Raw genomic sequence first — 27,762 nt, 5'->3', positions numbered from 1 at the left:
TAGCCATCAGACACAGCTTCTTGTGTCTCTGCCCCTCCAAAGAGTAGCACAGCCTGGAGTCAGAGGGTACCTGGGCTTGCATGCTTGTTAGCTGGGTGACCGCAGATCCCAGCCTTATCTTCTCTGATTATGGGTTAGCAGGTGCCTTCTCTGGCATGGTAGGGAGTGATGGGTGAACAGTTTCTTTGCTCCCTGGAGGAAGCCCAGTTTTGTTCTGTTGCACTCACTGTCACTCTCACTCATCTATTTAGAGACCTTGCCAGTCATCTTAAATATAAGTAGGGGTGGGGCTGTCTGGCTGTGCTCTGCAGCCACTGTGTGCAGCGTCTGAGGGCCCGTAAGGCCCACGTGTGCCTGTGCGGGTGTGTGTGTGTACACGCACGTGTGGGGGGCATGTCCTGTGGCCCTAGGAGGATTTGCACTCTCTGCATGTGCAGACTTGGGGCCTGCCTTCATTTGAGCCATTGATTCCTGGTGGGGTTGGGCAGGGTGGAGGCACAGGGTACTGTCCAGACAAGCCCTCCTCCCCAGGAGTCCTTCTGCCCACGTCCACTGTGGGGCATTCCGAGTCCCACGTAGGTGTGTGAGATAAGGATTCATGTTTGGGCTCCAGTCCCAGCTGCTGCTTCCTGCTGCATTAACCTGCCTGTGTGTCAGCATCCCCACCTCTTAAGTGGGATGGTAATGGTGTCCTCTTCTCAGGTTGTCATGAGGATTAAATGGCTCCTGGGAAGCACTAACATGTTTAGATTTGAGACCACGATTCCTGCTCTTATGGCTCCTGCTCCTCCAGCTACCGTTCCTGTGAAGACAGAAGTGTGATGTGCCTCCTTAGTGGCTAAAGGCTCCTTGGAGCTTCTTGGGACGGTCCACTGCCCCATGCAGTTGACTCTGGCATGGAAACTGTTTCAGGCTGCTACACAGCCTGGGCCTCCGCTCCAGCTCCAGCCCCAAAGGCCTTGATGTGCTCACCACCTGGAGCTGCTGTGCACATGAGAAGCTCGGGCGGGGGGTGGGGGGGTGGAGGTTTTAAGAGGAGCCTCTGGGGCCCAGCATGTCCCTCTTTGGTGAGTAAGTGCAGGGACTCTGTGTTGGTCCTGGGGCCCCACCCTGCCAGCAGCCCTTGAGGAAAGGCCACTCGCTGTGCCACGGTGAAGGCCCTCGCCTCGCCACTGTCACACAGGCCCTGCGTTTCTGAACATAAGGATCAGGTCCCAAAGTTCAGTGTCCAAGATATGTTAACCGCTTTATAACATTACTATTTAATTTATTTATCTAATTGATAAGCACATTAAAATAATATGCCAAAAGCGGAGGGAGAAGATCCTATTGTCATCATACTATGTGGGAGAGCAGTGTGCATATTACGGCCTTGCCTTCCTTTCTCTTGTGACACCTTTGAGAGGGTGGCATCATGTGACCTGACCAGCTCTGCGTCCTGCCTTTCCCGTGCCCCTCGTGGTGCAGACTCTCCTAAGTGCGTGAGCTGAGCTGCGGGTACTCGTGTTTGAGGCTGGGATGGGAGGGCGGGTGAGGGGGAGGTTATGCTTTGTGGGGAATTTCAAGTAAGGTGATTCCTCTTATTCAAGTCCTGGTTGGTAGGTCTGGGAGGAGCAGAAACCACTGTCCTTTAGGACAGAGCCTGTTGGTCTTGGATTCCTGGGTGACCCCTGGCACCACCCTAGCCCCACCCCATCTGCGGACAGCATGCAGGGACTGGGAGAAGATGCTTCCTGCCTTGTCACACGGTGGAGTGAGGGCTCTCCTGCCTGACCTGTGTTTGTGCAGAGACATCAGTTTGAGGAGAACCACCCTTTGCAGCTCCGTCATACCCTCCAAGAGGAATGGTGTGCACACTCCTGCCAACGGTCTCTGGGGTTGGAGCCTGGCCTCAAAGGGTTCTCTCACCAGCCTGTCCCTGATTGCTGCCTTTTCTCCACCTGGCCCTCTGTTCCTGAGCCTGGAACAATCTGCACACTAGATTAGCATTATGTGGGCTGGCTTTTCTCCCTATTTCCCCTCAGAGCCCAGTGAGCGCAGACACATGGGCCTTGCCAACGATCACTGAGGAGGAATTGGGTGATCCCAGCTCAGCTATGGAGCACCATGGGCGGCCTGGTGCCCAGGCTGTGTGTGATTCCATGTGCCAGCCTCCCAGCACCACCCTGGGGCTCTGACTCTTGGGGTCCTGAAGTCTCTCTGTGGTGGAGAGGACCACAACCTGTGTGCTGGGTGTGCAGGAGGAGAGGAGGAAAGAAAACTGGGGATGTGCTGACTCATTTAGGAGAAGGTAAAGCCAAGAGAAGGAGCAGAGTGGCCATGCAAGCTTTGACCAGAGGGGAGAAACACTGGCTTTTCTAACCCAGGCTGCCCATATGTGGGTGAAAATTCAGGTGCAAGGGGCTGACCTGATTTGGTGCCTGCCCAGATGCCAGGACAAGTTACCCCTCCACTGTCACAGAGCTGAACCCCCAAGCATGGCCAGCCCTCAGACGCCCCTGCCAGTGTTAGAGGGCACAGCCTTCTCCCTGGAGAGTGCAGTCCAGCGAGGCTCAGGGGCCCCGTCCAGTCGGCGGCGCACAATCAGAACACTCCCAGTTGAAGTCCTTGCCCTTCTCTGTAGGCCTAAAGCAGAAGTTGGGGAGGCATCTGTGCAGGTGGAGAGTGGCTGAGCTGCTCCTCACTGCCAGAAGGCAGGCAGGTGGGCACAAGGGACTGTCCTCTGCAGGACTAGGGAGCTGCCACACCTTTGCCAACCCTGGCTAATCCATGGATGTCTGTGTTTGGGGTTAAATTGAACTTGGGAAATGAACAATTAACTTGAAAATCCATTTTATTTGACATTTTCTTTTAAATATGTATCAGCTTTTCTACCTAAAAAGTTAATTGTACATTGCACCTTTCCAAAAATTAATAGGTTGGTTGATCTTGCATCAGAGTGTTTTTTTCTGAATAACATTCCTTTGGGTCTGTGATGGTGAATATAGGAGACTGCGCTACAGTTGTAACTCATTTGTTTAGTCAGCAAATATTTATTGAGCGCCTTTTATGTTCTAAGCATAGTCCTAGGTGCTAAGAATATAGTAGAAAAGATTGGCTAAAAATCCCAGCTCTTGTGCAGTTTACATTCTAATGGTGTAATGACCTCGGGACTACTTAATACCTCAGAAGGTTTTGTTTTGTTCTGTTTATACTTAATAGACTTTTAGAGCAGATTGGGGTTTACAGAAAAATTGAGTGGAAAGTACAGAGACTTCCCATATACCCTCCTCCAGTCTGCGCTCTTACTAGCATTTTGTGTTAGGGAGGTGCGTTTGTTACAATTGACGGGCCAGTATCACATTATTGTTATCTAAACCCACAGTTTACATTAGGGCTCACTGTTTGTGTTGTACATTCTATGGGCTTCCACAAATGTGTAATGACATGTACCCTCCGTTAGTGTCACACAGAATAATTTCACTGCCCAGAAAACCCCATGCTCTGCATCCGTCTCTGCTCCTGACCGCTGGCAATCACCCATCTTTTTACTGTTCCCATAGTTTTGCCTCTTCCAGAATGCCATTGATTTGGAATCCTGCAGTAGTAGGCTTTCCTGATTAGCTTTCTTCACTCAACAATGTGCACTCCTTTAAAAGGTTTTGTTTTTGTTTTTTGTTTGTGCATCTTAAGAAGGAATGCAGATCCCTGGCAGTTTGGATTGGATGCTGACAATTTGTAGCCATTCCCGGGTTGGGTCACTCTAGACGTCACAGACCCCTGGTGGCTGACCCTTCACCATGCAGGTGTCTTCACTCAGGATCTTGCCTGGATGTGTATAACTTAAGGGTGGGAGGGCCAGGCGGGGTCTGCTGCATCCAGCTGCCTAGGCCACGCACTCCCATGGGGATGTGATCATGTTCCCTCTGCCAGGAGTTAATCAGGACAGTTCATTGACGACCCCAACGGGAGGGTGAGGCTAGAGGAAGTGAACGGCTGGGAGGTTGGTTGACACAGCCCAGTCCTGTCTTTGGAGGGATTGACCCGGCTTGGCGGAGGCTGTTTATCCCGCCACTGGGCCACTCTTGTTTTTTATCCGATCTCCACCTGAATAAACAGATCCGGAACGTCATCTGCAGCCAGGCTGAGAATCTGCCAAAATTCCCCAGGGAACTAGTGATTCACCAGCAGTGGGGGGAGGCAGAGGGAGTGAGCAAGAGAGAAAGAGACCTGCTGATCCCGATCCTCATTTCCTGTCCAGCAAATAACCCAGGCTGGGCCATTCCTGTGAGGCACCAGTTTCTTGGAGCAAATTATCGATTTATGCAATAGAACAGATGGTTTTGGTTTTCTTATTTAAGAAGATGAATGTAAAGCAGGCTAGTGAGAGGGTGATGCTCTCAACTGTCATTCGGAGAAATCTTTTCTTCAAGTTGGCCTAGGAGTGCTCTTCTGGACTTACTCATTTTAAACCTCACCTTCATTGTCATACGGGCATTGGTCCTCACATCGGGCACATTCACCTTATTTCTTGCTAATTTGGGACTTAGAACTATTAATTACATATTTTTCCTTTTTTGTTGCTCATTAGGTCCCCAATTATAATAAAATGATTCTGTTTAATAACTGAAGGACTGAGCTCACCTCTGCTCTGCAGCCCAGGCTGTATTCGTAATGCTTTCTGTGGGAGAGGGTGCAGGAAGGGAATGTGGGTGAAGGAAGTGGCATGAAACATGGCACTTGGATCAAATGGCTTTTTGGATTCATTTCAACATTGGGGAATTAGGTTTAAGAGAAAACTACCAGTGTGTGCTAAGGCTGCACCTGCTGCTCAGTGACTGTAGCAAGGCCACACGTCGACATAAACACCTGGCAGAAATGCATATAAATATGCACCAAAGGTACGTGCAGAAGACATGTCTGTGTTGATAGCTGTGATCTTTTGCAATAACCCAACCTGGAAATAACTCAGTGTCAATCAAGAGTAAAATGAAAAACAAATGGCAGTGTATTCCCTCAATAGAAATATTACAGGACAGTGAAAAAGAATTAACTGCTCTGCAGCAGCACGATGGGTCTCACACACACAATGCTGAGTGGAAGTAGCCAGGCGCAGAAGTTTATATGGAACAATTCCACAGATAAAGCACAAAAATAGGCAGAATTATTCATTTGTGGTAGAAATGAGAGGTTCCCTTTAATATCAGTAGGAGAGTGACAGGAGGCTGCTGTGGGCACTGGGTCTTGGTGTGAGTGTGGCTACGTGAGGTCTCTGCTTACAGTTCACACACAGCTCAGTTTGCCTGTGATGCTTCAGTAAAAACATGTACAAACAAACAGAACAGCTGCCCTACTGGACCGTATGGCCTGTTTGGTAGAACTTTATTTTTTTACTAAGGACAACTCACTATCTTCCTGTGTGCTCTTGAAATGATTGACATCTTTTGGTACCTGCATTAATACAGAAACTCCCTTAGGTAGGCAGCAGGGCCACCCTGTCCTACACCAAGTTTTACACAAAATCAGTAATATCAGGGTCACAACTGTCTGATTGTGTCGCTTCCACATATGGGGTGTAAAATTACACTGTAGCCCCAAGGTGGCACTCCAGGATGCATGCATCCTCCATTCCTTCTGGCCAGACCCTGGGCAGTCTGCTCTGGGGGCAGTGGGTTAGACACTGGTGCAGAACCGTAGTGAGACCCACAGGGCTGCCCAGTGATTGGCCTCCCTGCAAAGTACCGCTGCTGCTTACAGGCCACCCTGCGTGGAGTGAGGTGAACTGTGTCAGGATCTCTGTGGCGGGTGGGAGTGGGGTGGGGGTAGGGAGTGGTGGCAGGTGTATTATAATTTTTTCTCATTTCAGGGCTAGATGGAATGACACTATTTTGTTTACACAGGGAAAGACCTGTAATTTGAATTGTGTTGATTTTTTAAAGAAGGCATTTTAAAAGTTTGGTGTTGAGGTAATACTATGGAAGATTTGCTGTTTCCAGTAAGAGTCAATGCTGCAGGGGCTGCCTGTGGACTTCTAGTCACCTGTAGTTGTCTGGGAGAGTGGAGGCCTGTAGGCTTATTGTTAGGACTGCATCGGCCGGTGATTTCTGCCTCACTAGCACAATGAGAAAGAAGAAGGACATGCAGGGTGCATGTCTCTCTCTGGAGACTGCTTGCCTGCCTGCCACACCAGCTCTGAAGAACCTGGACCATCTTTGAAGAGTGCAGTAGTGATGAGACTCTGCTCCGTTGCACTTCCTGAAGAGTGGGGATCTCAGTGGGAAAGTGTGTGGTTAGTGTTGTCAGACATGTAAGCTGTAGGGAGAGTGGGAGGGCTCTCTCTGCTGTAAAAAGGCATTTGTCCCTCCCCCCCCTTTTTAAAATCCTCACATTTTTTCCATTTCTTTTCAGAGAGAGCAGAAGGGGGGGGGGGGGGAGAGAGAGAGAGACATCGATTGGTTGCCTCCTGCACGTGTCCCGACCAGGGCCAGGGATTGAGACTGTAACTGAGGCACGTGCCCTTGACCAGAATCAAACCTGGGACCCTTCAGTCCGTGGGCTGATGCTCTAACCATTGAGCCAAACCGGCAGCACCATTAGGGTCCTTTTTGAGATAGTTAAACCAGATACCAAAAGTGACTTACACACACTTCCAAAGCTGCATCAGAGTTAGAATTAGATTCCAGCTCCCTGCCCCCAGAAATCTAAACTGGTTGCTACAATATGGACCATGGGTGAATAATCCACAAGCAGTGGGCCAAATCTGGCCTATAGTTTGCTTTTGTAAAGTTTTATTGGAACACATCCACACTCATTTACATATTATCTGTGGCACTTTTATACTCCAAGGTTAGAGTTGAGTAGCTGTGATAGGTACTGTAATGACTTGCAAAGCCCAAGCAAATTGTTTTCTGTCCCAGTATAGAATACGTTTGCTGATTCCTTCCTGATGCAGACAGTGGGTCGCTAACTTCAGGAACCAGCTGGAATCCGTTTGGCCCACGGTGACCCTGCTTCCTTTGATCCCCTGCCCTTTCCTCCTGGCTGTTACCTGCAACATGAGATCTTTCCACACTGAAGGGAATACCTTGTAAACCAGGCTCTCGCAGAACCATTGAGGAACAGTCACTTATGATAAAAAGTTTTAAATGTTGCTTTCAGATGCCTCTGTCTATTTTACCATCTAATTTAACATCGACCCAGAAAATGTGGCCAAGTGGCCTGAGCTTATCTCACCGGAGCTCCGCTTTGAAGACTGGTTTTATTTTGAAGCCTACAACAGGTGTTGGGTTCATAGACTTCTGCTGTATTAAGTTCTCACCCCAGGGGGCAGCCCGAGGGGTGAACGTGCACCAGGTGGAGGCGAAGCCCATGTGATCTGGGCACATGCTTCCCCATCCCTGTCACTCCAGAATCCCTTCCTTCTCGTCTTGTTTGGTGGCAGAGAGGCTGGAATGCCCCTTTGATGAGGCCAGTTGGTAGTCCTCCCACGTACCCCTCCTTTCTGTTCCCTAAGATAAAGGGAGTCAGCCCTCTACCAGATGCAAGTCTGTAAGGACACGGTCTCCATGGAACTGCGCCCTTCTTTCTGTCCAGAGTAGACATGAAGAAGAACTTTAGCTTCATCTGCCTCATTTGCTGAGATGAGCTGCACAAAGCCCTCTGCAAACTTGCGGCCATACAGGATGGGGCTGTGTGATAGTAAAGCCTGGCTGAGGCATTTGCACAGACCAGCCGGGGTTGACTGGGGAGCTGGCATTCAGATCTAGGCAAGCTTCGTGGAAGGTCGACGGCCGGGGGTGCCTCTCGGATAGGCTGTGGGTTGGCCTGCTGTCCTGGGCTTGTGTGCTGGCTCCCTCACTTCCCAGCTGTGACCTTGGGACAATTCCAGCAGCCCTTGAGCCTCAATTTCTCCAACTGTGAGGTTAAGGGTAAGACTAGTACCTACCTCCGTGTGAGTTCACTGAGGTTCGCCTAGGGCCTGCTGCATACAGAGGTTCAGTAATTGGTCAGCTGCTGTTTAAAAGAACAGGGACAGGGATCCAGAGGTTACAGAGATGAGGGTGGACCTTCTCCAGAGCTCTGGAACTAAGTTGTTTAGTTACATTACAGGAGTGATGTCATGACCCCGGCATCTTGCACACGACATTAAAGATGTACACAGTTTAGGAAGGTGAAGTGCGATTGAATCAGGGCAGCAAACCCGTTTTCACAGCCATCTAGCCTCAAGAAGGTGGGAGGGCTTCCCTTGAATTCTGCCAGTTTGCTCTAACCCAGGTGGGTGGCTGTGTGGAGGGGAGGTCTTGGGCAGGCCTGCTGCCCCTGGTGGGTGGGGCTAGGCAGGTGGGGTCAGGGCCGGCCTTAGCCTTGCTGCAGGAGTGGAAGGAATGCAGTCCAGCCACCCTGACCCCTCCAGAAGTTCTGGTCTGGGATTTGCTTTGAACACGGCTCCCCAAGACAGCCCTTTTCCCCGTGGCTGGGTTTGACACTCTCCAGCTGGAACAGGCTTGTTTCACGCATGAAGCTAAGAATGAGAGCTCTGAGTCAGTCCTTGGTCCTGAGAGAGGAGTGGGGCCTGCCTGTTTGCATGAAATGTGGCAGAGGGATAGACAGGGACCAGTCATTCATTCATCTTCTTTTCCCAAAGCACCTCCAACAAACTGGATTCTGAGCCTGACTAATAAAAACAACACATTTTATTGAGCTGCTGCATGTCTGGTCACATCATCCCATGGGGATAGGAACTTCCCACCTCGCTTTACAGATGGGCTCTTCTGAGGTTCACACCTGTAAGTGGTGTACCTGGGATTTGAACTTAGGCAGGGTGTGGCTTGCGGCATGTTCTTCAGTGCTGTGCCATGTTACAACCCAGGAAGAACTCCAGACCTTGTGTGGAGTTGCCAGGGTCCATGAGACATCTCACACAGTGTGATTCTTGCTCTGTGCGAAAAGGGAGACAGAGTTCTGCAGGAGCACAGAGCTGTGTGCTTAGCTTTCCTAAGCCTAAGGAGTTCTGGAAAAGTTTGATCAGGGCTCTAGTGTAGAGCCTAGGGCAGAGGCCAGCTGCAGGGGAGAGGATGGCGGGTGCATTCTGAGCAGCTGGGAACAGCAGTGTTAGAGCCCAAGAAACTCTGGAGCCCCTGTGGGCCGGGTTGTTTGCATCTGGGCAGTGCTGCCACAGGACAACTGGCAGACTCCTTTCCCCTTTCCCCTTTCCCCTCCTTTCCCCTCTAGATACCTAATAGAAATGGAACCATACAGATTTGTCTTTCTGTGACTGGCTTATTTCACCTAGCATAATGTCCTCAAGATTCATCCCTATTGTAGCATGTGTCAGAATTTGCCTCTCAAGGCGGAATAATAGTCCGTGGGTGTTTATACCACATTGTGTCTATCCACCCATCCGCCCGCCCATGCACCGACACACACTTGGGTCTGGCTGTAATGCTGCTGTGAACATGAGGTAGATCTGCTTTCAGATTTTTTGGATATAAACCCAGAGGTTGAATTGCTGGCTCACGTGGCCATTCTGTTTGATTTTTTGAGGCCCCACCATACCATTTTCTTCAGCATTTGAACCAGGGTTTCATTTTTCCCTAATGATCGGGTGCTGAGCATCTTTTTGTGTGCTTATTGGCCATTTGTATACCTTTTTTTGAGAAATATCCAAGTTCTTTGCTCATTTTTTAATCAGTTTGTTGGGTTTGTTGTTGAGTGGTAGGGGCTCTCTATATGTTCTAGATATCAGCCCTCGAGATAGGTGGTCTGCACGTCTTTCTCCCACTTTGGAAAGCCTTAGTCAGGTCTCTTGCTGATGGGCAAAGACTGAAGGTATAGCCTTGTAGCCTGCTAACCTGGTTATCTTAACACTTCCAAACTAGAATACACAGGGTCACCGTTCCAAGCACCTCCAGCTTTAACCTCCAGATCCGGTGGACCCTTTCCTTATTCTTGGCTCCTGTCTGTCTCTGTGTAGCTGCCACCACTCCCCTGGCCCACTGTGACACTATCCCTACTCATCAGCACGGCTTATGAGGCATTATTGGTCCTGCCTGCCCTCGCGGCTCCACGATCCCTCCTGCATGTGCACGGCTGTCTCCCTGGCATCAGCATCCTGTCCTCGAGCCGGGGCCCCAGAACCTTGTCGAGCAGGCTCCTCTTCCCTGCCTCTGTACCCACCCCTCCACGCTCCCAGTTTCGCATCTCCGTGGCTGCCTCTGCTGCTCAGTCGGGAGCTCCTGCAGCCTGCGAGAGGCTGTGCTCATCCGAGCCCTTCCTGCACAGTGGCCTGGAGCAGAGCAGGGCTGTGTTTGGTTCGGTGAGTGAGTAGACTGGCGAGAAAGAAGAAATGTGTAAGATGAAAGATGGAGGCGGAAGGGGGGGCGGGCAAGTGCCAGTTCTCAGCAGCTGTCCTGTGGCCCCCCTGTGTGGGTCCTCTTTGTGTGACTTCAGGCCAGTGGCGCCCCTTCCGTCCTTTCAGACCCCTCTGGGCTCCCTGGCACTGCATTCTGAGTTCCTGGGTGAGGCCCAGCTCTGGGCCTTTCTTTCTTACTATTTTCCCATACTTTACATAATAAAGGTTTTCTTTTCTTTTCTTTTTGCCTTTTTCTTTTCGGGAGACTGAAGAGACTATCTTTACTAAGAACTTCTTAAAGAACTGCAAGGAAATAGCTTTTTGGGGGCAGGAGGGGACGCATGGGGAAGAAGTAGTCTTTCATAGCGGAGGTTTCCCTGTGTGAGCTGTGCCCTTGTAAATGGGTTTCTGGGTTGGGGCCTGGGAGAGCTGTGAAAAAACAAAGGAGTTGGTGCGAAGCCACCCGAACTTCTGGGAAGAGGGCCTTGTTTAGCTGTTGGAACGGATTTGGTCAAGTGTTTGTTTAAAGGAGATGCCACTTGGTGAGTGATGCCTGGCTCACTTGTGTTGTATTCAAGAATGTTTGATTGGTGGGGACCCTGACACTGTTTACTCAGAAACTGGCCCAGCAAGTGCAGGGACCCATAGCCCAGTGTTGCCACCCCACAGGTGCGCGCATCTCTGAGCCTTGGGATTAGGGCCGAGCCAAACCCACGCACTGCCGTTCCCTCCAGCCTGGTTGGCATGCATTGTCTTTCTCCAGATTAATAGATACTGGTTAGCTGATTAGACTGTGCATTTGTCAGAGATTAAAAGCACGTTTAAGTCATTGTGTAAAATGCCTTTCTTGGAGGCAGGTACAGCACCAAATCCTTATGCTAACTTCTGCCACATGTGTTCATGTGTTTTCAAGTTGGATTATCTGCATCTCTAAAATGAGTAGGGATAGTGTCACAGTGGCCAGGGGAGCGGTGGCAACACAGAGGAGAGTAAGGGAGGGGCCCACAGGATCTCAAGGTGGCAGCTGAAGGTGCATCAAATGGTGAACATTTCCAGACATGGAAACTGAAGAACAAAGTTGTCAAGGGCTCGAGTCAGAGGTTCAGAGGATTGGATTCCATTAGATCTGGCACCAAATTCCTGATTTCCCTTGCTAGGTTGTCGGGATTTTTTTCTTTTTTTTTTTTTTTAATCTCTTGTGCCTATCTTCACGCCTGGCATATAGTAGGTGTTAGTAAAATGTGAGGAGTGTAACAACATGTTGGGATGGATTAAACTGAGCTGTGGGCCCTGGTGCCTGCAGTCTAGTAATTGGTAGGGTTGGACGAGGTCCTGAAGGCTGAGAACCACACTAGGAGCTGGCTGGTCGCATGGGCACACTGTTGGTGGGAGGGGCACAGCAAATCCTGGGTTCTGGTCATGCCCTGCTGCTCTGCACTTCTGGAATGTCACCCTGAGTTCTTGTCCTTGGAGAGAGCAGCCTAGGCTTGGAACTTGGACAGACTTGGATATTCTGCGTAGCACCCGTCTACAGGTGATAACTTGATGGAAGGGAGAATAGATCTCACCTTAAGAGTGTCACTGGATTTGTAATTTCCTGAAAGCAAAGAAGCTAGGAGAGAATGTGTCTAAAAAGTGATGGGGAAAATTTTTTTTGCAAAAAGATATGCTTGAGTCACCTCCCTTTGTGTGTTTTAGGCAACACAATAAGATCCGCAATGTGGAGGGGAATCAGCTGGAGGCTTACCTGTCCCTGGAGGTGCTGGACCTGAGCTGGAATGACCTCACAGAGATGCGGAGCGCCTGCTTCCTGCACGGACCACCTTTAAGGGAGCTGTGAGTGCCTCTGCTCTGCCCGCGGCCCCCAGGGTGGTCGCAGGTCCTAGGGTGGGCATTTCCTGTTCTCAGCCGTCACCTGGCTGAGGCCCTGGGATGGCACAGAGCTCCTGTACTGTCCTCAGCAGGGCTGGGCAGGGGACCCAGGGCCATGTCTTCTACGCGCCTTCTATTTGTAGAGCTTTACAGATGGGTAAGGCGGGTGAGGCAGCTGAGGCATGAAGAGAGTATGGATGAGCTTAATAGACTCACCACTAAAGAGATTCTAGCCTCAAGTGCAGGTCTGTCTTGACTCCAGAGCCTGCTTTCTGTCCCACTTACCGGGCTGCCTCCCAGGAAGGCAGAGGAAAGATTCTGGGTAGTTCAAAGTATGACAGTGGTGGGAGCTCTTTGCAGAGGCGTAACCTGCAGCAGCTCATCTTTCTAGCCTCGCGCACTATGGAAACACGCTGCTTGGTGTGCTTGAGAGAGCAGTTACTCTATTCTGTGGTTCTCAGAACGACCTCATAGAGAGGTGGTTCCGCTTTTGTTGTCGGTCTGTTTTGCTTTTACCCATCTTAATGCCCTGTCGTATACCCATCCGATGGCAGATAGGAGGAAAAAGTTAAAACCTATTTAACCCACTGCCTGTTGCTAGGAAATTGTTGCTTTGGGGAGAAACTGAAAACCCAGGCTAAGGAGACATGTTCAAGTGATGTGTGAGTTGTCATTCCTGCATTATTCCCATTCTTGACTAATTTTGGAGATCCTCTGCAAGGCCGGAGCAGGGGTCATGGTGACCCATTTGTTCAGGGCGGCCAAGGCTCAGCATGAGGATTTTCCAAGATCCTCAGGAGAGGAGTGATTTCTTTCGTAGGCAGCATCAAGGCACCAGTATTGGAAACAGGAAGCATAGGCCTTGGGTTAGCCTGTGCGGCAGTGCCCAGGCCCTGGTAGGGCTCGCTGGGGTTGTCCGCTGCCACCTGGCACTTCCCTGCTTGGAACAAAGAAACCACCAACTGCTGGGCTGAATTGCAGTGACCTTCCTTCTGCATGAGAGCAGGAGAGACTCTGTTTTGGCAGATACTGGCCAGTGTATCTTTATCACACAAACTGTTCTCCTTTAATCTGCAGTGTTAAGAACAAACAGTGCAGCCCCGTTTGCAAAGAATCCTCATGTGCCCTGTCCTGGCTGCTGCCTGACAGAAATGAACAATGCCTGATTCCCTGCCCTGCTCTTGTAGAAAATTCTCTCTAGTCTTTCTCCATTCTGCTTAAGCCACCAAAATCAGCATTTGTTTGGGGAGTAGGAGAGGTATTGGTGATGTCTCATAGGAATATCGGTGTTCCCCCTTTTCTGTCTTTTCTCCTCTCTTTTATTACAGGTGTCATCTGAGCACAGGGGAGCCCACAGATGGCTGCAGTGGGTTTGCAGGGAGGTGCCCCACGTGCATACTCCTGTCAGTGGGGGGCCATTGAAGTACTGCCCGTTTTCTAACTGGAGTGTTTTCTTTGACACATTTAAAATTACTACAATGAATTGATTTATGCACATTTATTACATAAGCTGTACAATGAGACCCACTGCAAAATTAAATGCTGTCCCCAAATCATGACATCCACTCTGACCTTCCCTTTCAGTTGACTTCCAGCTTCTTAGAGCTTTTCTCACCAACCTTGAACCCTAACCCTTGGGTCATGGGTGCTGAGAAGGAATCCTGCAGGTGGCTCTGGAGGTGGCATCACCCAGCAGGCTGGTGTGTGGGGATGGCCAGGGGTGGAGGTACTGATTTCCTCTGTCACTATCCTGGGGTCGCTCGCTGGCCACAGCAAAGTGTGCTGTGGGCTGGAACAGGGCTCCATCCAGCCTGATGCCTGCATCTACCTGGCTCTCCCATCCAGGGGTGAAGAGGTATTTTGCAGGCTAGGACAACAAATGCCTCGTAGAAATCTTTGTCTCTGGGTGTGTTTGGCTGATTTTCCCAAGTTGGCCGGGTCTGGTGTCTATAACAGAATGAGACAGGCCTCCTACTGACCACTATATTTTCTCTCCCGGATCATTCCAGCAACCTGGCAAGCAACCGGATCGGCACCCTGGAGTCTGGAGCGTTTGATGGCCTGTCACGGTCACTGCTAACTCTTCGCCTGAGCAAGAACAGGATCACCCAACTTCCTGTGAAAGCATTCAAGTTACCGAGGTTGACACAACTGTGAGTGTAGAAGCCTGCATGCTAATTAAGTGACCAAACTTTATGGAGGCCACTTTTCCCCAAGGACCCCTCAGTTCCTTCCTTGCTCCTTGGTCAAGCCCTACATGGACCATCATTACCTGACCCTGTAGCAACACCTGATCAAAGCATTGTCGAAGCTGGATCTGGGGCCTGCAGGTTGCCTCCGGTTTCTGAGAAGATCCACTGAGGGTATACGTGCTTGACCTTGATGGCATTTTCTAGAGTGAAATGAGTCCTGCTAGTTAGCTGACCCTGGCTAAGGCTTCGGCTATGTGGGTTGGGTTCCTTATTGATCTTAGAGGTTTCTTAAAATCTATGCCATGGACATTGTGTGTCTAATGCGTCTTGACCATTTTGAGAGGAAGTTAGTGCAGCCAAAGGGAGTAGTGAGAGATGGGCCATCGTCTTAATCTCCAAAGTCTTACAAATTTGTTGATTTTTTTTTTTTTTTTTTTCAAGAAAGGATTTCTTTGTTTAGTTTTTTGATGGTCAAGGCCAAGTACTCTCTGGGAATGGTACAGGGTTTGGAGTTAAGAAACCTCCATTTCCAAAACCTGGTGGAATATTTCTTTTTTTTTTTTTTTCCCATGTATCCTCTTTGCAGAAGAGTATATCTCGGGAAAATAAGCCACTATTGGGATTTCGTTTAAACAGAACAAAACAGTTGTCCAGGGCCAGGTGTGGCAGCAGGATGGGATGTGCTTGGCACCCCCCCCACCTGTGTTTCACACATGCAGTGCTCAGGGGGACTGGCTTCTGCTCCCTGCATCCCAGCTCCTCTTTCTTGCTCAGGAGGGTTGTGTGAGACAGGGCCGTGAGGCACTGCAGAAGCATTTGGGGAAAACCAAGGGCTTGTGATGAGCCCTGTGTACCGCGTCCCTTCCCCCATGTCGCTGATGGATCCAGCCCACCCATTTCCTGAAAGCTTTTGGCTAACTGAGGTTTTATCACATGGGCTAGAGGCAGTGTGTGTGCTCCATGATGTGTCTGGTCCCCTGCTCCCCATGGGCAGTGATTTCTCTCCATTAGTAGAGATGCTCTGAGGCCTCGAGTGGAAGGTGTCATTGCCATTTGATAGTCAGTGGTTAGATTGTCCTGGGTTGAGGCGTCTGGTGTGGATTTCTGTTGCTGAGCTGAAGACAGCTCACCTTAGACGTTCATATCCTGAGTCACACCCGCCTCCTCACTGCAGAGTCGTGGCTATCCCAGGAGGAAATGGGCTCGTTCACTCCTCGGGAGTGTTCGCCTCCTCTTGCCTCCTCTTTTGTTCCTCAGCCATGGCCAGTCAGTGCTGGTGCCTGCCTGATGGGTTCCCCTTGCCCTCCAGCTCCACTGGGATCTCCTCACCTGGATTTTTCCTGTGGCCTTGGAAACCGAGCAGGGACTGCGTGGGAATGGTTGTAGGTCAGGTGTGCATGCAGGATGCTCTGAGCCCACTGGCTTTATCTCTTTAGGGACCTCAATCGGAATCGGATCCGGCTGATCGAGGGCCTGACGTTCCAGGGGCTTGACAGTTTGGAGGTGCTGAGGCTTCATCGAAACAACATTAGCAAGCTGACGGATGGGGCCTTCTGGGGGCTGTCCAAGATGCATGAGCTGTGAGTGCTGGGCTGGGTTCTACTCCAGGGACTTGTGTGTGGTCTGTTCGCATCGCTTGTCCGTGTTCTTCCAGCCATCTGTGCCCCAAGGGTCCTTTAGGACTTCAGCTGGGCCTAACTCAGTGTCTTTGGGGACTTTGCCAGATAAGGGTGTTTTCCTCAAAGGTTAAGAAAATCTCTTGGGGGCAGTTTTAGTGCATTCGGTGGGGTAAGTTGGTTAGCGAAGACAGAAGAGGGAGCCATTTTTCTGGGGCTACTGCCCACCTTTTGTGGATTGTGGAGCGGGCCCCCCTTCCACGCCTTCTCCCCCATCCCACACCCTACAGGAACTTTCCTCTATCCTGTTTTGGTTTTGCATTCTTGATGTGCAGGTGGACCAAAAATGTACAGTTCATCCTGGGAAATTTATTGTGCTCAGTGAGCAAATCAGGGCATTGGTTCAGCTGTCCCCTTATCCGGGGAGCAGATTGCACATAGCAGAGCTCGCCTGCCCTCCAGAGTAACGCAAACACAAATGTGCTGAGAAGGGCAGAGAAGGCAGCTGCTCATCTTCTGTTTTCAAACATTTAACTTTGTTTATTGTTAACCAGAAGTAACCTCTCTCATAGTTGTGCACATGTACTCAGACTGTGAAGAAAAGCAGTGGTCACCTGCCCTCCAATCCCTTCCCTGACTTGTGCTCCCAGAAGCAGTCACTTCTTATTTCTCTACTTGTGTTTTCCTGTTTGTAGTTTTGCTGGTGGTTACTTCCAAGTCAATACACTTATACCTCTATCTTGATTCATCAACTTGAGGTAGCCTGCTTCATGGTCCATGGTTTAACTTGTTCGGGACACCCTCCCACTCCCTTCCAGTCTCTACACACGATGTCACTGCGCTTATGTCTTTTACTAGTTATCGTTGCAACTGAAACAAAAAACAATTCTGGTTCCTGTTCCATCAGCTCTCTGTGCTGTCTCTCGATGACTACTCCTTTTACACTCACACACAAACATACACACACATATTCTTACACACAAACCCACACACACACGCATACACTCACACACGTACACACATGCATACTCACACACACATATACACTTATACACATAAGCATATTCACACACACACGTGCACTCACACATTTGTGCGCACACACTCACGCATGCACGCGCACACTGAGGAGTGAGGGCATTAGCACTGTTGTTTTTTTCTCCCTCTTCGATGTCCCCCTTTGACAGGCTGTACCTCTGTTTTTACATACTTAGGAACACTTTTACTTGACATCTTAAAACTGTCATTTTAGACTTTGAAATCTAAGTGATTGTGCGCTGGGTAGGCTGAGATGAAAAGAGAATTTGTAGAAGAAAATGCGGTTAGCACATACCATATGGTTTTTATGTTGAACAAATTAATATAAATTGGGGGCGATCAGTTGCCTTAGAGGTTAGTTATAAATTTAGTGCTTACTTTTTGTGCAGCAGCAGCAAGTGAGGTGGGTAACAGCATAATGGGGCCTCCCAAAGTCCTCGTAACACGGAGCATGGGCAACATTTGAGTGAATACCGTCCATTCCCGAGGTCAGAGCCATCTTGGCCAGGTGTATGGGTCAAGAGGCTGGGTAGCAATGTCCTTACTTAATTCACTGGTGGGAGCTGACATTCTCAGCGCTGTGCTGAGATTCTGATGTGTATTTTCTTTTTTTTCTTTTTCTTTTTTTTAAAATTTATCTTTATTGATTTCGGAGAGAGAAAGGAGAGGGAGAGAGAGAAACATCAATGATGAGAGAGTCATTGATCGGCTGCAGCCCACAACCCGGGCATGTGCCCCGACTGGGAATCGAACCCCGATCGCCTGGATCCTAGGTCGACGCTCAACCGCTGAGCCACAGCCAGCCGGGCGTGATGTGTATTTTCTTATTTCCTTCTCATAACAGCCCTATGCAGTTAATACTCTTGGATACCTACATTTTCTAATGTTCAGGTTCATGCAGCCGACACAGTAGCACAACTGGGATTTAAATCCAAGTAGTATGACCCCAGAGCTAAAGCCTTATCTCTTGGCACACTGTCCAGAGCCCAGAAGTAGTCAGTCAACCCTGGGTTTGGATTCTGGCCCCTCATTTCTTGCCAGTCTGTGGAATCTTAGAAGAGTTCCCCAGCTTTGCTCAACCCCGTTTCCTCACCTGTAAGTTGGGGATGATAAAAGCTGCTTCCTGCTCTCCTTTTCTCTCATGGGCTCCCCTCTGCTTGCCACGCATCTGTCCATTCATGTGTGTGGCTCACCTGTGCTGAACTAGGGTAGCTCCCCTTTCCCCTCTGAACTCTGAGTTGGCCTGGACACTCGCCACCATCTGTTTTGGTTTGCCTGTCTTGTCCTACCTACCTACCTACCTACCTACCTACCTACCCCCCCCCCCACACACACACCACCCCCCCCCCCCTTGGTGCTGACCAGTGGATCTTTGGTGTTTAATCCTTGGTGCCAGCCCCACTGCTGCCTGTGCAGTGAGTGGATGACCCGGGGACCTGCCGCCTTCATCCTGCGTGTGGCTGTCATTACAGGCACCTGGAGTACAACAGCCTGGTGGAAGTGAACAGCGGCTCACTCTATGGCCTCACAGCCCTGCAGCAGCTCTATCTCAGCAACAACTCTATCTCCCGAATCCACCGTGATGGCTGGAGCTTCTGCCAGAAGCTGCACGAGCTGTGAGTGTTGTCCGCTTTGCTCTGTGCCATTTGGTGACACTGCTTGGAGGGGACTCCTCCAGAGCCAAGGAAGCTCGAGGCCTGGTGTATCCCCCAGTACGGTGGACTGGGGAGGGCTCCCCTGGGCAAGGCTCAGAGGCAGGCCCCAGGCCCCGAGCAGGACCCAGAGGCCCAGAAGACCTCAGGGATTTGAGCTTGACCCCTTCCTGATCCCCTCTCTATGTGCCCTAGGGGTAGCCCCAGGGCCTTCTTGGGCCTGGAGGAAGTCCTGGGGTAGAGTGCCCTGCTTTCAAAGGGTAGCCTACAGGGTGTTCTCTTGGCAGCTGTTTTGAGAGCTGTTGCACATTAATAGCTACAGGTAACACGGACTTCTTAGTGAAGGGGTTATTTGGGCTCAGACACAGAAAGGGCAGTGGACCTGAGAGACGGTGACACGCAGACAGTGGGAGATTGACATGCCCTCGCAGTTCTGCCTTCCTGACCTTAGGCTGCCCACACTAGCCCCTTCCCCTTCCCCTTCCCACCAGTGTCTCCTGGCCTGGAAGTGAGGCCCCTGGGCTGATGTGACTGCAATCACACTTTACTTAGACAGGCAGCCCTCATCCCTTTGGGAGACTCCCAGACAGGCCCGAGCTGGTGTCCAAGGTTCCTGAGACCAGCAGTGACAGCCCTTTTCTGGGGATGGCTGGTGGCAGTCGCACGCCTGGTAACGGGTGATGAAAGAGCCTTGGCAGGGGCCGGGTGCACGTGCCCATGTCTCTCTGTTTCTGTCCCATGTCTCAATGGTCAGTTGTTTTGGAGGAAATAAGTGGATTCTCATTGTATTTGTTACTTCAGTTTAATATGTTGAAGTTTCTCAACTCTTGTTTAGTCCAGTACGTTCCTTTACTTTTTTAAAAAGAGTTTGGGTGGGTTTTCTTTTTTTCTAGACTGCAAGGAAAGATCCACGTGCTGAAGCGAATGATGTTGTGCGTGCCATGCCCTGTATGTCTGGTCTCCCTTGGCCTCACCGGGCAAACTTGGGGGATGTTGAAATGTGCTGCGGAGCCCGCAGCTAGCATTTTCTTCTCTGCTTTCACATCGCCCCCCTCCCCCGATTCCTGCACTGACCTAGAGTTTGTGTCGCAGTGAATCCATCATTCCCTGAAGCAGAAATCAGTCCTGCCTCTTCCCTTTCCCTTCCCTTTCCTTGGAATCTGTGAGTGTGCGCAAGTGGTAATGCTCTGGGTTTGTGTCTGACCCTTCTGACCCTTCACGGCAGTGCCGCTGCAGTCTTCTCACGTGTTGCTAGGTGGCTCCTGCCAGGCTCCTTGCTCAGGCTGTGACCCCACTCTGGAACTTCAGGACCCACGGCCTCCTGTCACTCAGATCTGAGAGCCAGGGAAGCAGGAGGGGTCTTCTAAGTCCCCCAGACTTGAGCCAGCCCAACTGCTAAGGTGAAGGGCAGCCTCTGCATTGCTGGAGGGGCACTAGCCCTGGGCTGAGCGGTAGTGAAAGGCTGTGGATAGCGTGAGGCTGCAGTCTTGGCCCTTGGGAGGGGGGAGGAGGCAGCAGTGCCCTCACCAGCTGAGCAGTTTGCCCAGCAGCCAGGTAACCTCGGAGCCAAGTTTGGGACTGCTTTCCAGCTTGTTCCCACCCTTCCTTTAAGCTGAGTTCTTTAACCGCACGTGAGGATGTAGTTTTGATCTGCCAGGTCTTTGTGATTGACAGACACCATGACTGACTTCTGCAGGAGGGAAAGAATGTTACTCCCTGCTGCCTTTAAGAACTCATTAATCTTCTCTGAATTTATTTTCCATATTTCTGCCCCAGACCAAATTTCCCATTTTTCAATGATTGATGACTTAACATGCTAAGTAACCAACCGAGGCAGGGCTGTGTGAGGGGCAGGAAGTGTGCTAAGAGGAAGGACAGTTTGATTCTGGCACTGAGGGAAGGTGTCCTGCTTACAGTGGAGGGGGGCGGTCACCCTAGAGGTCTGGACAGGAGACTGGTGCTTGAGGGTGGTGCCCAGGTAAGGAGGAAGTTTTGTGAGGAGGGCTTGGTCCAGGTGGTGGCCAGTGGTGCCCTCTGCTGGCCGACGTAGAGAGCCTGACCAGGCCCCCTGCTCCCTGTGAGCGCACTGGGGCGCTTGTCTGAGCTGGAGTCTCAGGCCCCTGCTGAGAAAAGTCTTTCCTAGTCTGGATCAGGATGGCCATGGACACCAGCATGAGGGGGGGAGCCTTGAGCGTTCTTGAATTGCATGACCTTTATGTAGTCCTCAACGTACCATACTTCTGGTCTCCGTGACCTCCACGAACATCCCAGGAATCTAGCTGTCTGAGTGTCAGGCCCTGATGGGTTTCCAACTGCCTGGCCACTCTGCCCTCGGGATTCTTGTGTGTGCGTTCCTGCCCACTGAGACCTGGCTGCCGTGGCCTGATGTTCGGGAGAGGAGAGGGCAGCCCCAAGCAGCCTGGTAGTGACATGCATTCTCTTTTCCTTCCTCAGGATTCTGTCCTTCAACAACCTCACCCGGCTGGACGAGGAGAGCCTGGCTGACCTCAGCAGCTTGAGCATCCTGCGCCTCAGCCACAACTCCATCAGCCACATTGCAGAGGGCGCCTTCAAGGGACTCAGAAACCTGCGCGTCTTGTGCGTCCCTCACTGTGGGGTGGGTGGGATGAGGGGTTCCCACTGGGAGGGCTGCATAAGCCAGGCAGCTGAGTTCCCTTTCCCCTGGCTGCCAGTCAGGATTGGATCCAGAACTGATCTGTTACGCGTGCAGTCTCACACTTTCTCATAATCAACTGAAAAACACCCAGCTGAGCAGAAAAGTGCCCCTTAGTCCCCCTGGGTGGTGCCTGTCGAGTGATGTTGGCTCAGAAACACTGTGGCTGATGAGCTCTGATTCCCATGTCGCATGTGGGATGCGGGGCACTGAGGTTCCTCCCCTGCATCTGAGTCTTTCCTCTGCCACTCCCATCTTTAAGTCCTGTATGCTCTCTGTCTGGGCCAAGGGAATGCTGAGGCTCATCTCATGGGGACCCTGTGTCCAGGAGGCCCGTTTTCAAGAGAGGGAATTAGGGGGTCCTGTGTTTTTCCTGGAGCCTCAGGAGGGGTCATTTAACTAAATGGAGGTGATAATGTCATTTCCCTCTAAGCTTCTAACTAGGTGGAGTTGCCAGAAGTTGCCACGGGATGCTTTTCTGGGACTTAAAACTTTTCAGTTGTTGGCTTCAGAGAACTTTCAGGCAATTGTTGGCATAGAGTCCTCAAGGAGGGGGTATGGTTTCCATGGTGGTGGTGGGTTCTGAGGCCTCCTTCCAGCAGGGCCTCACTGCAGAGAGGGAGCCTGTTCCCATGTCAGAGGGAGGAAGGCCTTGGCACTTGCACCTGGTGAGGGAGGGGACCTGCAATGCTGAGCCGTTGTTGGGGAGTGTGAAAGAGCTGGTCGCCAGGCTATTCAAACTAAGGTCAGCCTTCCAGCCTGCGAGGCTTGAATAACGAGGCTGGGACATTCAGGCTGAGCAAAGCTTTGGCAGCTAGGGCTGGGATCTGGAGACAAGCACACAAAGTGCAGCCCCTGCCGGGGCCCCAGTTCTCAGCATGTAGATAATAGGGGGACCCACTGAGAGAGACCCCTTCTAGCCACAGTCTTGCCTCTTTGAGCTTCCTGCTGTAAAATAAAGGTCAGAGCAAGCTTTTCACTTTGTGGTCAGAGTTCCCCCCTACTGGCGCCGTCGGATCCTTCTGAAGGCTCTGGGTGCCAAGGCAGCCCCCTTTCTGGGCCTGGCCCATGTCGACAGGAGCTTGCCAGAGGAGGGGGGAGGTACTGACAACCTGGTGGAGAGTTGGAGAGCCAGCTCTGTGGCAGATGGAGGCCGGTCGCCAGGTGGGCCTTCTCGCCTGGCGCTATGACCTGCCTTTGGGAGCCGGAGGAACAAGAGGAATCATGGCCTTATGATTTGCATTGTTGGGGGAGCCGGGCTGAGATGTTGGCCTCACCCCTTCTTCCTGGCAAATGGATCACAAGTCTGACTCAGCACCCAGATGTCATTCCTGGCTCAGAGTCAGGGCCTGTGCAGGCCCTGTGAGAAGATGGGGGCTCTGGGCTAGAACCCACTCTTGCCAGCATGGAGGTGCCCCTCAAGGGCCCTGTGCCTGGGTCTCTTTTGTTGCGATCCCTTTCCTCTGTGTGCCCTTTAGTCAGATCCAGGAAGGGGCTTTGCCTGCCCTGGCCAGGTTGCTCAGTTGGTGGAGCATCGTCCTATACACCGAAAGATTGTGGGTTCGATCCCCAGTCGGGGCACATACGGAATACAGCCAATCCATGTTCTCTCTCACATCGATGTCTCTCTCTCTCTTTCTCTCTCTCTCCCTTCTCCTCTCTCTCAAAATCAATAAGCCTGTTCCTGGGTAAGAATTAAGATGAAAGGAAAGGGGGCTCAGGTTGGTGTGAGAGCAGGTGGGAACCTTACGTCACCTTTTGGGCTGATTCTCATGCCAGCGGCCAGATGTCTGCTCTTTGGGTAGAACACAAACTGGCTTCCGTGTGCCGTCTGCACACCCTCCTCTCCCTGGGCCTTCGCCTCAGCCAACTGGGGAGCAGCAGATGAGGTGGGGAGCTGCTTGCTCAGGTGTGTGTCCCATCTGTGGGGAGGCTGAGGAAGCCAGGCCGCCCCACAAGGGGTGCAAACCTGGGCTCCCCGTGGCTCAAGCAGCCTGGCTTCTCTTGACTGTGTCGCAGGTGGGCACCTTTCAGCTTCGTGGTGGCATTTGGGTGACTGTCCTCCCACTTGTTGAAGAATGAGCTGAGGACAGGGTGGTGAGCTGCCTTTCTGTCTTCTCCCCAGGGATCTGGACCATAACGAGATTTCAGGCACAATAGAAGACACCAGTGGTGCTTTCACAGGGCTCGACGGCCTCAGTAAGCTGTGAGTATTGCATTTGAAGTTCTGGGATCTCTGTGTGAAGACAGTTCTTGGCTCCCTCATGCTCCTTTGTTCTGGGCCCAGCCAGAGGAGAACAGGCTGGCATTTATCTCTTGTTTGGGAAGAAAAGCCTGAGTAAGAGCGGGAGACATACTGCCAGCTTCTCTCTGGCCGGTGGTCTCATGACTGCCCTATGTATTTGTTTCTTTAGACCTGGTGTCTGTCAGAGCTTCTTTCCCACTGATTTTATAGCTGATGTGAAAACAGCCAAGTTTTTTGTTGTTCTTTGCACAAAGGAGTCTTGCCCTCTTGCTCAGTTTCTAGAAATTGTGTGAAATGTCTCGAAGATTTTGAGTCTTCGATCATTATTTTTGTTGTCGATCATAATTTTAAACAGAAGCAATCATATAGCAAGGGTAACGTAGTAGTTGTTTTTCATTCAAGGTGTCTGGTGTTTTGTTCTGAGTTCCTGGGATTTGCCAGTTCTGTGAGGCACGTGTGTGTTATATTTAACAGTGTCGTGAGGGCAGGCTGTTAATGCAGCCTTTTCATAGTTGAGGAAACAGAACTGAAGGAATTTTGCCCACGACCACACAACTGGTAGGTGGCAGGGTCAGGATTTGCCTGCGTGGCCCCGGAGCCTGGGTCGTCTCTCCCTCTCCCACTTTTCTCTGCATCTCGCCAGCACTGTCTCAGGTGCTGCTCAGGCAGCATGCAGGAGTGGGGATGGAGCCCTTAGCACCGTCCCTCAGTCTGTCCGAGGGAGGGTCTGGCAGAGGACAGACCAGGGAAGACAGTCGCCGCTCCTTATCCCTGACAGCGAGTGGGTAGAGGGTGAAGTAAACATTTGTAAGCAGCAGTGGGGGCTCTGGGAAAGCCTGTGGGAGGAGTTTGCAGTTAGTGTTTCTGATTTGTTTTGAAAAGTGGGCTTTTCATACCTCTGGACTCAGAGTTCCAAGTAAGGAGCAGCTTTTGGGCTCTCTGAAGACTATCTCTTCTTGAATGCCCTGTATCCTGACAGCATGTCGAAAATGCCCTCCAGGCTTCTTTTGCTTCCCAAAAAATGCTCCCTCCTCCTCCTCACCTCCGGGCCCCTTTACCCAAGACAGCACGGGGTGGGGCAGAGGTTCAAGCTGGGAATTTGGCAGCTGGGCTGAGAACACCTGGGCAGGCCTCAGGTAAGGGAGGGGACAGTGGGTGGTGCCATTGGGTCCTTTGCAGGGCATATTCCTCCGGTAACCTGAAGCTGTTGTTGGTGTCATGGCTTCCAGGAGGCTTTTCTTGCCCTCAGGGTGTGGCTGGTGCTCCCAGGCCCTGGCTCTGTGTAAACCTTCCTGATTTCCTGCTGTTGCTTCCCAGTGTTTTTATACTTCCTCCTGCTGGACTAGGCCCCACAGTTCTATCTAAAGTCCCAGGGAGTTAGCACGAGCCCGTGTTCCTCACTTGCACTATGCTTTTTGATGAGGGCTCCCCAAAGCAGTGGGTTCTACACTGAGCTGCCTTTGAGACTCAGGAACTTGTTAAGACACAGTGTCTCCAGCCTCCCCCACCCAGCCCCACTCATCAAAACCTTGGGGCTGGAGGCTTTATACCTGCTTCAAAAAAACCAGAGAGAGGCATGTAATTGGGGGAAATTGGGACAATAACGGTAATTTCTCCATGTAATTAAATATATGCAGTCAGTTACTTACATGGGATGGTATTGTGATTATATTGCCAAAAACAGCAGCAGAATCCTCTTCTTGGATTTAAAAAAAAAAAAAAGGTGATGCCTCCGTTTTGGATTCCCGGTCGTCTGGCGGGGCTAGGGAGTGGGAAGCAGGCAGAGGCAGAGAGGAAATAAGACTGGCCTAGTTGGGGTGGGGTTCCGCTGTATGGGGCCTGTGGGACACGTGGCTCTCTGTCTGTGAAGGTGTAAAATCTCCCACGTTAAACAGAAAGGAAAGTAGATGCTGTCCTGTGACCTGGTGCACAGCTCTGGTTAAAAGCCACTGTTCATGGCGAATGGAAGGTTTGGTAAACATTGTTGGAGGGAGGGAGGGGGAAGGAAGGCGTGCTTTGATCTCTTCCCCACCCAGCCTCCTCGTAGCACTGCCTGGGAGTGCTGTGGCGTGCTGTGGCTGGGAGACGTGGCCGCCACATCACATTGCCCCATCTGAGTGCCTTGGTGACAGTCTGTTGGGGCCTGTTAGAAGTGGGGAGCGTGTGGCCCAGAGGGCTCTGTCCCATGTGGGCTGCGGTCAGTGTCGAGTCCTTTGGACCTGGCCTGGGTTCACCACTGAAGCACCTGAGGATGGTGTTCAGGGGTCTTCCTCAGCACAGGGAGGGAGAACTGTGTGGCCTTCACTCAGTTACTCGAGGACCTGGGGTCCTTCCTACACGCAGAGGCCAGGCTCAGATTAAAGTGCTTCCCAAGAAAGGAGCAGTGAGCAGCAGAGCCCTAAACGCTTCCATTCCTGCGCTCAGGTGATGTGGCCCTGCCCCTGCTGTCTGCAGCTGCTGCATAGCCAGAGTTCTTTGGACTGGGGCCCCTGCCGAGGGGAGGATGTTCCTAGAGTTCCTTCTCCCTTGTTTGCCTGCAATTATTATACTTGCCAGCCCCACGGCCCCCTTTGTGAATGTTTGTGGAGCCTCCTGGGGCCTCAGTGGGGAATTTTTGGAGCACAGACAAGGGCCCCAGTGGAGCCTTCAGCTGCCGGTGCGCGGTGGATGATGCGGGTGCCTGCCCACGGCTCCGGCGCTCTCCGTGCCACTCCTCAGAAAGTACATGGGTGGCATGTATGAAGGGGAGTTTTGGGGGACGATATGCTACATTGGATTATGGAGCCAAGCCTCCTGATTCCTTCGGTGTGGAGTGGGCAGGTAGGTGCTGTCCCTGCGTTGCGGTGGGGAGATGGCCCTCGGTCTTCACAGAGTGGTATCCGTGGTGGACGGGTGGGGGAGGAGCCGCTCCCAGTCAATGCAGGCACCACCTCAGCACTTTCCCCCAGGGTCAGGATTGCTTTAGTAAGAGCCCAAAGACTGCCCTGGCTGGCGTGGTTCAGTGGTTAGAGTGGCAGCCCTCGGACTGAAGGGCCCTGGCTTCGATTTCAGCCAAGGGCATGTACCTCGGTTGCAGGCTTCATCCCCGACCCCAGTTGGGGCGCATGTGGGAGACAACCAATCAATGTGTCTTTCTCACATTCGTCCGCCCCTCCCTCCCTCCCTCCCTCTCTCTTCCCCCTTCTCTGTCTCTTCCACTCTCTGAAAAGCAATGAAAAAAATATCTTCCATTGATTTAAAAAAAAAAAAAAATACCTCTGGGACCCTTAGGTTGGCCAGAAGATGCATGAGAGGATTTCATGGGTGACTTCCTAGGATGACTCTCTGCCCTGAGTCAGTGGTACAGGGAGATCTGGCCAGATGTCCCTTCTCTAGGAGCCTTGGATCAGGTGGAGCCAAGTCTAGTGCCCACAACCACATAGGACGGGGCATGGACATCCTCCTGGCCTGCCGTCCAGCTCTTCCTCCGCAGCAGGCTGTGGCAGAGCCGTCACCGTCTGTTAGCCGAGCCCAGCCCCCACCCCCGGTGTTTGCTGAGAATGTAGGGCCTGTTTTCACCCACCAGCAGGGTGATTAGTGCCTCCATCATTGAGAATTTGTTTTATTGCTATTGTCACTATTAGAAATAACAGCCTGCCCTTATTGTAAAAGAGGTCAGTGTGACTAATATTTAATGGATGAAATAAAGCACAGCTTTTTCCTGGATCTAGTTTACGGGAGATTTCACTACAGTTCAAACATTTACTGGGACCTTGAGTGCGCAGTGTCTGGGCTGGAGCTGAGTGAGGCGAGGGGGGACGAGGCGGGGCGAGGTCACAGTGCAGCCGAGCCTGGGGTTTAGTGCCTAGAGGGCCTTTACTGCCTGACTGGGGTGGGGGGGAGGCTAGTTAGCTGGCCATTGGGATCTGTGTGCTTGGTTTATTTGTTCTAAAATAAAGGCTGTGGATTGTAAGAGGTTGTGGAAAGTCTTTCAGGATGGGGTTGTTTTCACATCCATGCTGACTGCCTCCAAGAGAAAGAGGAGGCAAAGGGGTCTTTGGCCTCTGTGCCCCCCTTCACCTCTGGCGGCAGGAAACAGAGCTGGCTTTGTCTGAAGCCTGAACTCAGTTGTCAGTGGGGCAGCTTAAATAGAGGCCCAAGGAG

At 51.4% G+C, this 27,762-nt stretch overlaps 1 protein-coding gene across 2 annotated transcripts in view; it reads left to right on the top strand.

Annotated features, from left to right (window-relative positions):
* LRIG1 (leucine rich repeats and immunoglobulin like domains 1) overlaps positions 1-27,762 on the top strand; it is a 106,985-nt gene that overhangs the window by 59,324 nt on the left and 19,899 nt on the right. Inside the window, exons 4-9 of one of the 2 annotated variants that reach the window (XM_087825101.1) lie at positions 12,029-12,166; positions 14,212-14,355; positions 15,831-15,974; positions 18,521-18,664; positions 21,155-21,298; positions 23,500-23,580. In XM_087825101.1, coding sequence (XP_087681227.1) covers positions 12,029-12,166; positions 14,212-14,355; positions 15,831-15,974; positions 18,521-18,664; positions 21,155-21,298; positions 23,500-23,580 — 795 coding nt within the window. The remainder of the gene's footprint in view (positions 1-12,028; positions 12,167-14,211; positions 14,356-15,830; positions 15,975-18,520; positions 18,665-21,154; positions 21,299-23,499; positions 23,581-27,762) is intronic. The other variant, XM_087825102.1, reaches the window with a different exon arrangement.

The sequence above is a fragment of the Miniopterus natalensis genome, chromosome 15, assembly GCF_054644295.1.
Source record: "Miniopterus natalensis isolate mMinNat1 chromosome 15, mMinNat1.hap1, whole genome shotgun sequence".
NCBI lineage: Eukaryota > Metazoa > Chordata > Mammalia > Chiroptera > Miniopteridae > Miniopterus > Miniopterus natalensis.
Note: the sequence above shows the minus strand (reverse complement) of the source record. Positions and strands in the feature narration are given on the sequence as shown.